This window comes from Aythya ferina (genome assembly GCF_964211825.1).
Source record: "Aythya ferina genome assembly, chromosome: 24".
NCBI classification, from domain to species: domain Eukaryota; kingdom Metazoa; phylum Chordata; class Aves; order Anseriformes; family Anatidae; genus Aythya; species Aythya ferina.
In genome coordinates this window covers 374,810-387,329 of record NC_140322.1, presented here as the reverse complement: position 1 = coordinate 387,329, position 12,520 = coordinate 374,810, and the positions used below count along the sequence as shown (strand labels likewise).

At 41.4% G+C, this 12,520-nt stretch overlaps 1 protein-coding gene across 4 annotated transcripts; it reads left to right on the top strand.

The window, feature by feature from the left end:
* The first annotated feature begins 18 nt into the window (after positions 1 to 18).
* On the top strand, positions 19 to 10,124 carry NIPAL3 (NIPA like domain containing 3). 4 transcript variants are annotated; one of them, XM_084497358.1, is made up of 12 exons: positions 19 to 161; positions 704 to 1,110; positions 2,950 to 3,018; positions 3,117 to 3,288; positions 3,397 to 3,456; positions 4,153 to 4,298; positions 5,074 to 5,170; positions 5,406 to 5,541; positions 6,196 to 6,284; positions 7,497 to 7,560; positions 8,637 to 8,731; positions 9,393 to 10,124. In XM_084497358.1, the coding sequence occupies exons 2-12, from the start codon at positions 1,012 to 1,014 to the stop codon at positions 9,590 to 9,592; spliced, it is 1,227 nt and encodes a 408-aa protein (XP_084353484.1). In that variant the 5' UTR covers positions 19 to 161; positions 704 to 1,011; the 3' UTR covers positions 9,593 to 10,124. The 4 variants fall into 4 exon arrangements, with proteins under 4 accessions (XP_084353484.1, XP_084353485.1, XP_084353486.1 ...); XM_084497359.1 differs by lacking the exon at positions 19 to 161 and adding an exon at positions 322 to 585; XM_084497360.1 differs by lacking the exon at positions 19 to 161 and having other exon boundaries at positions 879 to 1,110; positions 4,177 to 4,298.
* The last annotated feature ends 2,396 nt before the right edge of the window (positions 10,125 to 12,520 follow it).

The following is a 12,520-nucleotide window of genomic DNA, read 5'->3' as shown; positions in this document are numbered from 1 at the left end:
CTCGCGCACGCGCCTTAAGGTGGCGCTGGCGGCCGGGACCGGGAGCGCCCCCGCCGCCGCCTCGGGGCCTGAGGGGCGGGGCGGGCGGGCGGGCGCCGCGCTCGGCCGCGGGCAGGAGGTGGGGGCGAGGCGGCCGGGCCATGGGGCCGCGGAGGCAGCAGGTGAGTGCGCGGGCGGGCACGGCCCGGCCCGGGGCTTCGCGGATCGCGGGCACCTCCCCGGCAGGGCCCGGCCCTGCCCCGGCGCCGGGCGGCCTCCTCCCCGCCGGCCCTGCCTCGGGCCCGGTGTCCGGCCGCCCGGGCCGAGCCCGGCTCCGCTGCCAGCCCCGGCACGCTGCTGGCGGGGCGCCGAGCGAGCAGCGGGAGGCTGCGGGGAGCAGGGACACCAGGAACGGGGCTCGGAGCACGGCCGGGGCTTCCTGAGAGGAGCTCGGTTAGATGCCGGCGGGGTACCGCGCCCCTGGGGCTGAGGCAGCGTGTGGGCTCCGGTGGGCAAACGCCTCTGCAAGCTCCTGTGCACGGGACTTTCTGAGAAGGGATTTAAACTCTTTCTCTGCTGCTATGTGCAGCTCTTAGTTTGATTCCGGTGAGTTTTCTGTGGAATCAGCATCATTTCACTGGAGCTTTTGGACAGTTGAGTTCATTTGACCTGATTCTTCTTTTTTTTTTTTTCTTTTTTTTTTTTTTTTTTTTTCTTTATTCAGTGTCATCTTGGAGGAATATAACGTTAGTGCCCCACTAACTCACTGGAAATATTGGTTCATCTCCATCTCTGCCTGCAGTGCCTATTCTATCTCAGCGTAGCCCAGTGGAGGAAGAAGAGCAACAGATAGATTACAGAGAGCTTGTTTGTGCTTCACGGATGTAATCGTTTGTCCATGCTAAACAGGACAGATGAGAAGGACTGGTACTAAGTTCCAGATAACATGGTTCTAGCAGAGTCCAAGTCTCTTCTTTAAAGAGAAGTTCTGGCATCTCAGAGGCTGAAAACCAAACACTTCAGTAAACAAAAATGGAAGGAGGCAACAGTCCAAATCTGCAACTTCAGCAACTCCCACTGGCCACAGCAGCGGTTTCTGTGCAGCCACACACAGACTCCTTTTCTTACAAGGTCAGGTTTCTACCCCAGACTACCCCTAGAAGGCCTTAACTATTCAAGTAAGCTGATAATGCCACTTATTTTGGTTATTTTTTTTTGCAGAAAGTGCACTGTCTTTGTATTTAGCTATGCCTGCAGGCCTGAGTGTATTATATACTGTGTATATAAGCAGTGGGAGAAAGAAATTCTACGTCTCAAAGAGCTAGACAAAGTGAAGAAAGAATGATTGGCAGTTAAAAGATCACATAGCTGTCTAAAATGGGTTAGGAGCAATAAGTTTTGCTAGGTAACTCTTCAAACTATTCTGTACATCAGTGATTGAGACCAGATGTTCTCATCTGCAGTATCTGAGTGTTTACATTTCAGCCCATGATCTCTCAGAGCCTGTAGCCAAGGTAGGACCTGTTACAATAATTCCTCCTTATTCTCCAACTGTAAATGGAACTGTTCCCAAATCACTCTCCTACAAATCCATCATTCTGAAGGTGCTTGGAAAATCCCTGCAAGAAGGGCTTTTCCTCCTTCCCCCCCCCTTTTTTTTTTTCTTTCCACCATAAAAAGTACTTTGAGAACACAGTCCAAGATGCATTGTAAAAATTAGTTAGACTGGCATGAGGTTTTCGCAGGCTTGCAAGCTCTCGGTCCAGAAGCCAGTCACACTGTTCTACTTACAGTGCCTCAGCTGAAAGGGCTTCCTCCTCGTGGTCTTCCAGACTGAACCCGGAAACCATGCTGAATTTTCTGTGGCTTTCTCTGTGATCACACAGTGATGTTTTTGTGCCAACTTTACTGTCTTGTGGGGAAAGCATCTTGTGTTTTTGAATGAAACTGCTTGGGTGAATCGTACTTTCTCACAGCCTGACAAAGCTTTTTGTTCCGCTGATACAAACTTGAAACTCTGAAGTCATTGTTAAAATCAAGAACTGTAAATTTACAGTTAAGGGAGGAATACAAATGAGAGCTCAATTATCCCAAATCAATCAAAGGTATTACTCCACTGTGTGTTGGTGACCTGCACTGAGATGAAAAGTGCTAGTGACATCTAATGAGATCTAGACAGTTGTTGAAGGAGCACAAGTGCTAAATGGCCTGTCTTGAGTTCATGCTCTTCTGTTTGCTCCTAATGTATGTTTCCTTTGTGACTCAGCTTGCTTTACATTTTTTATTTCAAGCTCTGTCTCTGGACTATGAAAATTACTGCTGAGTTAGTAACGCTTATGTGGAATGTGCTAAGAACTTAATAGGAGTTGCTACTAGTTACCTTTTAATTTGGAGTGTCTGGTTCATGTAAAAAGCAGCATAAAATCTGTGATAATTGACTGCTCCATTAAATGGGCCAAACTGCTCACCAAACCAGCAGATGGTATAGGTTGAGAAGAGCAAAATAGTTACTGAAAGGTGACCCACAGAATGCAGAGGTTCCTGATCCATATGCTGCTGAATGCCAGGCCAACCTTATGAAAACAGATTTCATAAGAGTGTTGCTAAAGATATTAAAAAATGGATTTTTTGAAGGGAGGAAGGAGTGAACAGGTTGTTGTGTTTAGCAGTTTGACCTTTCCCTCTAAGAAACCGCAAAAATGTGAATACATGCACGCTAATTTGTCTCTCATACAAAGTGTTAGTTGAGGAAGGGTTATCTTTCACTTAAGTTTCATAGATTTGGAACGGAGCCACAAGGAAGTTACTTGAATTATCTTAGGTCATGTAGAGAAGATAAACAATGATTTATTGACAGGTGATCTAGGAACAGATTTTAAAGTGTTCTCTCTTCCAGATTGTGCAAAAAGCCTGAACTCTCTTCAAGGTCCAGTGGGTAAATTTAATATCTGTGTATTTACTTTTTTACAGGAGAACTTGATTGGTGCATTACTGGCTATTTTTGGGCATCTTGTTATCAGTATTGCACTCAACCTTCAGGTGGGTATCATGAAACAAATATTGATCCTGCCTCAAGCATCCTGCATTAAAAAGCATCAAGCACGCCGAAGCTTCTGTACCTTTATTCTCTTTTCTAGAAATACAGCCACATCCGGCTGGCAGGCTCCAAAGACCCCCGAGCTTACTTCAAAACCAAGACATGGTGGTGTGGACTGTTTCTGCTGGTGCTGGGAGAGCTGGGAGTGTTTTCCTCTTACGCTTTTGCTCCTCTTTCACTGATTGTGCCTCTCAGTGCAGTGTCTGTTATAGGTAAGGAAGAAGGAGATGACTGATGTCTGAGTGTGTTGCACTGTGATACTGCTGGTGACTGGGTCAATATGTACATCATCCTGTTTCTCATTCTTTTTTTTCCTATAGCTAGTGCGATCATAGGAATTATATTTATTAAAGAAAAATGGAAGCCCAAGGATTTCTTGAGTAAGTTCCACAGTTCCTTTTCATTTTTCCCTTCTGTTTACAAGCTATCATGCACATAGCATGGCCTCCTAAGAGTCACAGAGAGATGGAAAAGTCTGCATTAACTATAGTACCTCTTCAAAAAAAAAGTCATCTCATCCACTGTTTGTTAAAAACTCATTTTTTTGTGTGTTTTGTTTATGTCTGGTGCCAGGTTTTCAGAACCTCATCTTGCTGTTTCATAGTTTTTTTCAGAATACATAGAAATCATGTTTGTTTGCAAATTTGAGAATCACAGTTCTCTGAGCTGAAGCCGGAGCCAGGGGCCTTGACTCCATAATAGCTTACACACAACTGAATCAGATGAATTTTGTATGTGTGCAGCTGTTTGCAGAACTGGGGCATTCGTTCTGCTATTTCCTGAAAAATGGGCTGTAGGCAGGCATGACAAGCCCCAGATGTAGATCTGACAACTTCTGTTGGTTTAACAGATGCTACCAGGTGTCCTGGTATGAGTTCTTTTCTCAACTCACACCACACATATTGCTTAGGGTTATTTTTACTTCTAATGTTTTGAAAGTGGGGCATGAATGGCAGAGGAATGAGTCATTTGGAGGAATATGCATGATGTCATGGCCGCTGCGCATGTGCGATATTAGTTCCATGCATCCATACTAACCCTCTAACTGTCCTTTTTTTGTCCTTTGGTCGCCAAAGGGCGCTATGTTTTATCCTTTGTAGGCTGTGGTTTGGCAATTATTGGAACTTATCTACTGATAACATTTGGACCTAATAGTCATGAGAAGATGACGGGAGAAAATATCACTAGGCATTTAGTGAGCTGGCCATTTCTGTTGTATATGGTAAGATGGCCTGTAACATGTGGGACAGTTCTCTGCTGTATGCCTGATTTGGGAGTTTTGTTTCAAGTGTTTTTATTTATGGGGGCTAGCAATGTTTCTTATTTGCTAATGGACTGTTTTCAGCTTTTGCTAGTGTCACTTCCACAGCACATGTGGACACCTGCATGCACAACTTAGAATTTAAATATCTTTAACTTAAAATTTTTAAATAGCCTGCTCTTTCCCTGATTTGTCAGCCTCAGCCTGTGACAGCAGTGTTGGGGGCAGCTGAGAACAGTTTTTCTAGAGGTGCCCAAACATTGTGCTTGCATCTGTTCTTTTCCTAGGCTGACTTCCTCTGGAGTCATCATTGTCTCATTGATAATATTGTGCAATCTGTTGCTCCTTAATAAAGATAAGTTTGGCCGTTAAATAAAATGAGTGCTGTAGGGGTCATTTAAAGAAAGTAGGAAAATAAAAAGTAGGCTGGGATCTGTGATGTGAATATTAAATTGGGTTTATTTGATCTGCTTCTTTACCTAGAATGTAATGTCAAAGATGTCCCATGTTTCCTGTACTGCAAAAACCTACTGAATGTCTTGTCTAGTTAGAATCTATGATCATGTTAAATTTGATATGGAACTGTGTCAGATCCTCGTTTTCCTTTGAGTTGTCCTGTTGTATGATTCTGATATTTGACTGGCTCAGAATCCCATCTGCTGCCAATGCTACTTACTTAATATCTAATGTTCTCTCTTCTGTTTTTTTTTTTTTTTTTTTTTTTTTTTTTTTGTAGCTTTTGGAGATCATCGTATTCTGCCTGCTACTGTATTTTTACAAGGAGAAAAATGCAAACTACATCGTAGTTATTCTCCTGCTTGTGGCTTTGCTGGGTAAGTTGATATGGACTTAAAATATCTTCCTACTGTGGCTTAAAACACTAATCTACAGTAAAGTGATGTATCTGTAGCATGTAGGGAATTTTATTGGCCTAATTAATGTCATAAAATGTATCACTCTATTCCAGAAACTTTGCTACAAATTAGGTAAAGCTATTTTACAGTGATGCTTAGGATCTTTGCAAATGATTGTTGAATTGTCACCTTTGTCTTTTGTAAACATCCACAGGTTCCATGACTGTTGTGACCGTGAAAGCTGTGGCAGGCATGATTGTTGTCTCAATACAAGGAAACCTCCAGCTTGACTACCCAATATTTTATATTATGCTGGTGTGCATGATTGCTACAGCAGTCTTTCAAGCAACGTAAGATGCTCACCCTCTCTTTGTCTATAACTGCTGGATTTAGTGGGTCAGTAATTAATGAAATGTTTGTTATCCATTTAAAGAATGCTGATCACATTTTAGCGGGAAGAATTCCTGGTCTCTTCTATGACCTGTACTCAAACCCATGTCACAGGAGCCTGGGATAGCATTTTTCTTTGCTTTTCCATGTAGTGACATGGCCAAGTAGTTTTGATACCAAATTTATACATCAGAAAAGTATTTGCAAAACAGTGGTACGATTGAAATGATGGCAAATCAAATAGAGTATCTTTGCACAGGCCAAAATCAGTGCTCTGTTTTTTTCCCCTCTGTTCTTGTGATAACATTAAAAAGTAGGAGCAGTAGGAACAAGGATAAGGAGCTATTCAAAATGTGGGTGGCATTCTGGCCTCAAGGTCAGTGGCAGTAATTTCACTGCCTGTAGTGAGTACGGCTAGAAGGTTTATTCCTCAATCATTCGTATTAATTCCAAAGCATGCTGATGCCGGTTTATTGAGAATACAGTTTCTTAAAATTACTCACCGTTGATTTAAAAGTTGCTTCCAGAAAGGAGAACTATATGAGTCTGTGGTAACTGCTACACAGTTTGAGTATCTGTCCCAAGTCAGCCTGTCATCTGTCATTGTATTGCAGGTTTTTAGCTCAAGCCTCACAGCTGTATGACTCGTCTCAGATTGCTAGCATCGGCTATATCCTGTCCACAACAATAGCTATCACAGCAGGTAATTGCACAAAACAGTGTGTTGGTCCTTTCTAAAAGATGGGCAAGAGATTTTGGAAAATAATTCTCACAGCTGGGGAAGGTGAATACTCACAAGATGATGACTTGTATTTTCATGTCATCTCTCTTCTGGAGCTGGCTTTCTTTCTTTTTCCTCTCCCAAGATGTGAATTACCCATTTAGACTGTGTTAAGTTCTGTCTTTTTGTTAAACGTATTTGTTTCCTCTGGAAAAAGGTGTTACAGTTCTCTTCCTGATTTTTCTTGTTTGTATTGTATCTAGGATACACAGTTGTATAGACACTTGCTGTACAGATTATTCCAATTTCAGCCCTTGCCCACATAGGAAAAATTTCACCTATATGAACAAAGATAAGCATTTTAAACCCCCTTAGACTTCAAACCTAAAGATATCCTTTTAAATATCTTGTCCTCAGTAGCTAGATGTATGAGCAAAACTAGAAGGAAAAAAAAAAAACGCTGGAGAAATCATTCATTGCAGTCAAGCAGATGAACCATCCACGTAAACTAGTAATTCTCTTCTAGCGATATAGGGGCAATAGCTCCCCCCCTTAAGTTACACATCGCTTTTTAATGCGCTTCTTCAATGTCGTGAGAGACCGTGGCCTGCTCTTCAGCTAGTGTTTATTTCCTGGGGTGTTCCAAGCCATATGCTGCTCTCAGATTCATCAGCTTATTTACTTTACATCAATTAGAATTGTAAAAAGTAACAGCTAGAACGTGTGTACTGGGCTGCTTGTCCTCGTGACATCCAGGGTGCCAAGGATGCTTGCCATCTTAAAATTTTAAGCTGTGTATACGTGACTGGGGCCAAGGGATCCTGTTGGAGTTAGAGATCCAGTCTGTTGCTCAGATGTCAGAAATAGGTTTATATGGTAACCACTGCTATATGGTGAGAACTCAGGCTGATTTGCATAGTGACCTGCAGTAGTTCCAGTGCTATTTCCTACCCTACCCCCATACCGAAAAACTTGTACTAGTTGCTGTGTGAAGATTTGTACATACACAGCTTCTGTTAAAGTGGAAATATTAATAGGGCATATTAATCTATTTTAAGACTATAAACAAATAAGGTGCTGACAACATAAATAGTAATCTTAATGACTTGATTTCTGGAGGGACCAATGCTTGTGATGCAGCACTAAATGCTCGTGTTAGCTGGGAAGAAAAGCATCAATTATTTCTTTTTCAAGGAGCAACTTTCTACTTGGACTTCACTGGCGAAGATGTTCTCCATATATGCATGTTTGCACTTGGGTAAGTCTTAAGGTTCCTTGATGGAAAACTGAGAAGTATTTCTTCAGATGTATAAATCTAAAAACTATATGTAAAGTTACATGTGTTTATGTACGTGTGTATGAGACGCATGGCCTGCTGGAGAGGAGGATGAACTGAATACACTTTCTCTGGTAAGAGCAGACAGTGGCCCATGGAGTCAGTGCCTTGTCTGAGTAATGGTGCATGCTGTAGAAGAATTTTGTCATGCTAGGTTATGCATAACTGTAAAAGGTTTGTGCCCCATATTAAATCTTTTTACTGACTGAATGGTGATCAGCCTGGATGTTGAGGCATATGGGCTGTTCCTCCAAATGTAGCCATTCCATGTAAGGTGAACTGGAATGCTGTCAAGCAGCTTATGAATCTAAAAGAACAGTGAAATAACTAGAAGCAGCCATCTGTAAGGGATCTGTTTCAGGTTTTGCACTGAGCCTTCACTGAATTATTGGACTTCAGGAGCCCTGTTTCTTAGGGTGTGGCCATTCACACAATGCAGATATAATCAGTAAAACTCACTATGTAACTCAGCATTTAGTCCTAGGATACAGCATTTGATGTGATTAACTTTCCATAAGCAGGGGATGGTCTGAAATGTCTTCCCATTTAGTGCAGGAAGACAACAATATCTTGGAGTTCAGTATTATGAACTGTGCCATTCTCTGTCAACATACTGTAAAAATCAATCAGCAGTTGTTTGTGTGTTTACCAATTGGGAAATATTGGAAAGTTCAGGCTGTTAAATCCTGGAATTTCATGAAAGCAAATCAAATTTTGATATGCTTGCTTTCTACTTTTAGTTAAGATCAATTAATTAATATGAACTTTTTTCAGCATTTTTATAGAAGTGAAACTGTGATTGCTAGGTGAATTTCAATACTGTCAAAGAAGGTTACTCTGCTGGGGGTTCCCTGTAATTCTGACTTCATAGACCTTTCTCTTCCAGTTCTGAATTCTTTACTGTGCTATATGATAGGCCTTCAGAAAAATCAACGTGCAACATTATCTCCTCTCCCTTTTCACAGTTGTCTCACTAGAACTTGTCTTTTTTTCCTCAGGTGCCTCATAGCATTTCTAGGTGTCTTCCTGATCACAAGAAATAGGAAGAAATCTGTACCCTTTGAACCTTACATATCAATGGATGCTATGCCAGGTAACAGTGGTTTATTGCTGTCTCTTTGGTCTTGGGCTTCACAATGGAAATTCAAGCTTCAGTTTCTCAAGCATCTCGATATATCAGGCAGCTGTTTTGTTTTTATGTTTTTTCATTCTCTTTGGTTGATTGTGCGATGTGAGGGGTACATCCATGCTTCTCATGAAGCAGAGGAGAGATGTTCCACTTCAGTACTCTTTTTCTGGGTCCTCTGACACCAGGGATAGTGTCAGAACAGTCTTGTCTAGGTGGCTGCTGTCTGGGAAGATAACTGATTTTGAGCATTTGCTTGGGATTGGTTCTCATCAAGCAGGAGGAACCAATTACTGGGGATGACTGAGGTACGTGGCAAGAGGTAGAGGACAGAAAGATCAGAAACTTATTTTTAGGAAGTAACAGCTAAATGTCTTTCTGGTGATCTGTGTAAAAGACATGCAGCATTTGATAAACGACTGCCATCTCTCATTCACTTGAGCATTATTTCTTCATTAGTTGTTTTAGAGATAAGCAGAAGAACACTGTCTTTCATTTAACACTCAGGGAGCTGATGAGCCACATATATTGGTAACTCCAAGACCATAGAATTTGCAGATTTAATAGAGTGTAGATTGAATGCACTACTTCTGTTCCTAAGCATTTATTCTGTCTTTGTACTTTTCAGGCATGCAAAACGTGCATGATAAGGGGATTGCGGTGCAGCCTGACCTCAAAGCTTCCTTTTCCTATGGTGCCCTAGAGAACAATGACAACATGCCGGAAATTTATACTCCAGCTACATTGCCAATAGTGCAGGAGCAACATGGTTCCAGAGGAGTTTCTGCTCCACCCTACCGGGTGCTGGAGCACAGCAAAAAGGAGTGAGTGACTGATATTCAAGGAACTGATTTGAATCATCAGAAGTATGACCTTTATTTATTTACCTGTTAAAACATAAGAAAGTGTAAAACCAACCTTGGTATAGTTTAAAGCTTGTCTCAAACTTAACTTTCAAGGCTGATTATTAAAATAAACAGCTCTCTATAGTTGTGAATTTGAAAGTGTTCATCTTAGCAAGAAGTAAATCCCAGTTCTCCATTCAAGGCTGCTATCTGGGAGTGTGAAATGCAGAATGTGGTGTCGTGGCTTTATGAAACCGATGGGATGACAGACGCTGTAGAAATGCAGAGCTGTGGGAAGAGGAGTGACCGTGCAATTTTTAGCCCTGCTGGCAGAGAGTTTATCTTCAAATAGAAATTTTCAGGAGTTACTCTCAGTGAGAGGAGGGAAGGATTTAATCTCTTCTCCAGAAAACCATCAGTCTCTCTCTAGAAGTTGTAAATCCTCATGTGTCTAACATAACCACCAAGCTACTACCTTAACATGGCAATAAAATGTAATCACTTTCAAGCATGAATAGTGGAACTTACTCTGTCTTCTTGGGCACTTCTGGTATAACTGTTCTCTAGCTACCATTGAACATATGCACTGAGCACATGAATTATTTTTATAGCACCACTGGATTATATCGCAGTTTAGAACAAAGATTGTTTGCCAGTTTTCTGGTTTCATAGCAAAAACTTGAAGTTGGATCAAATGGTACAGAAGGAACACTGTGAAGTACAAGAAGGAGGAAATGAGAATAGTAACCTGACTAAAGGGTATATTTTTGTAGTTCTTGAAGAGGTCCTAATTCTTTATTTTCTCTGTGGTTGAGGCAGGATTTACAATTTTGTCTAGTGATCTTAAATGCTTAAAAGAGGCAACATTCCTTTGGCAGTGTTAAAAAGCTAAGTTTAAGTGTTGTAGGTTGGGGTGCCCTTTTGTGTCCCTTTTTTTCTAAAAAATAAGAAAGGTACTGGCCTAATACTGTGAGTGACCTGGGAGGAAGAAAGAAGCATACAGAGTCCAGCACTCAGTACTGAAAGAATAATGAAGCATTGTGTGCTCACAATATTTATCTTTCCAGCTGCCAAGAGAAGGCTGTAAACTAATACAAAGGGAGAATAGACACAAGGGGGGGAAACTTAGAATCATAGAATCATATCAAATGAAGGGGACAAAGTACATAGGTTTACTGGCATATGCAAGTTACTTTGATGTTTTGATATCCTCATTTCTCTAAAAGCAGTTGTTTTACTTGGAAACAATTTTAAGTCTGCTTGGTGTATCCTGGACTGTACACATATAAGAGCGTCTCCAAATGACCTTAGAAGGCTTAATTTAAATAGTGAATGTGTTTTGTGCATTTTTAAGTGCTTACTCTGGTTCCAAAGGGCTTGGAAGGATGTTGGGCTTGCAACAGTGGCTTTCTGCATTTCTTTTATTTTTTTTAAATTGACTTATGGCCAGGTTCTGTTCCTACTACCAAAAATTCCCAAGAGCTCCACTGACTTGTATATAGCTATTCCCAATTCCTGCTATTGTAGATGACAACAGAACTATTCTTTCGCATGTTTGCCTTGCCAGCTATGAATACCAACTTAATTTGAGACTGCTTTGGTGTTTTTGTGCAGCTTAAAAAAACAAACACCACCACCTTCCTCTGCGAAGAGCCGTTGCTTAGTGGCCATACATGTGTCTGTATGTGAAGTTTCTTCACCAGCTTGGTATATCTGACAATGTAAATCTTATCAGTGGCATCACATACACCACAGCTTACGAAAACTAAAGAAAGATCAGCTTTTCTTTTGCCCACAATACTTTGTTTGCTTAAGTAAGATAACAATGTTAATGGGCTAATATTACCAGTACATTAATCTCGTTGAAGTTGCAGTGACACTGATTTTCTACCTTTGGCTCTATATCCCCAGTAATTGATTTTGTGAATTTACGTGCCGCTTCTGTTCATTAATTACAAACAGTAGTACAGTGGAGTCTGGCTGGGCAGGGTACAAGTATACAGGCTTTCCCTTTCTCTCGCCTTTCAGTCAGAGGCAGTAGCTGATTGACCTGATCATTCTGAAAGCGCAGAAACATCCTGTTTTAAAACAAGCTGTGCTAAATCATGCATACCTACGCACTCTATATTTTGCATAGTAATATTCTGTGTTTAATTACTATGGAGGTATAAAATGTTTATACTGTAGAGCTGTTGATCAGGAGGGTCTGCTGTTGACTCCTATCCACAGGATGATTCCATGTGTAACTGAACACAGCTTTCCCAGTTCTTAGTTTCTCAGAAGTAGTTAAAAACCGCAGCTGACTGATGCGCAGACTTTGGCCAGTTGTCTTTTCTGGTTAGCTGGTTGGGGTTTTCTCCTAATCGTAGGGTTGTCTTTTCATGAGAGACAGACCCAGTGCTTTGCTGGGGGAGGGAGAGAGTGTTACTCTGAGTGATGCTGAGCATCCACTTGTACTTCTCCTGTGTGGGCCTTTCTCTGCCCAGTTCAGTGATTTTTTTTTTCTATACTTCTAACAGAGTATTTGTAGGGTTGAGGTGACAATGATGCCCAGGATTGCAGCAAACACAGCTAAACTACATGTGAAGATTTAAAGGAGAGGAGCCCATATCACATGCTAATTATTCTTGCAGCATGAAAAGTGATCAGTTGGTGTAAAGCACACTTGAACATGTGTACGTCAAAGCTTCAGTTTATCAAGAACTGATCCTGAGAGAGGCAGGGCACTGTAAACAGTGGAGTGTGCTTAGATTTCCAAATATGCAGCATTTTTTCAAAACTCAAAAGCTGAAAAAGTGAGCACAGAAATCAGCTGACTGTCCCCTTTACTAATCTGGGAGAATATCTCCTTGCTCTCTCTCCTAGTTTCCTTATTAAATGTGAACTGACATCTATTGCCTTTACACTGTGT

What these genes read in the sequence shown, in the direction of transcription:
- NIPAL3 (XM_084497358.1), top strand. Translation starts at nt 1,012, where the DNA reads ATGGAAGGAGGCAACAGTCCAAATCTGCAACTTCAGCAACTCCCACTG. An exon ending in ATATGCATGTTTGCACTTGG is followed by an intron (nt 7,561 to 8,636) that starts GTAAGTCTTAAG and finishes TTTTTTCCTCAG; the next exon opens with GTGCCTCATAGCATTTCTAG. An exon ending in ATCAATGGATGCTATGCCAG is followed by an intron (nt 8,732 to 9,392) that starts GTAACAGTGGTT and finishes TGTACTTTTCAG; the next exon opens with GCATGCAAAACGTGCATGAT.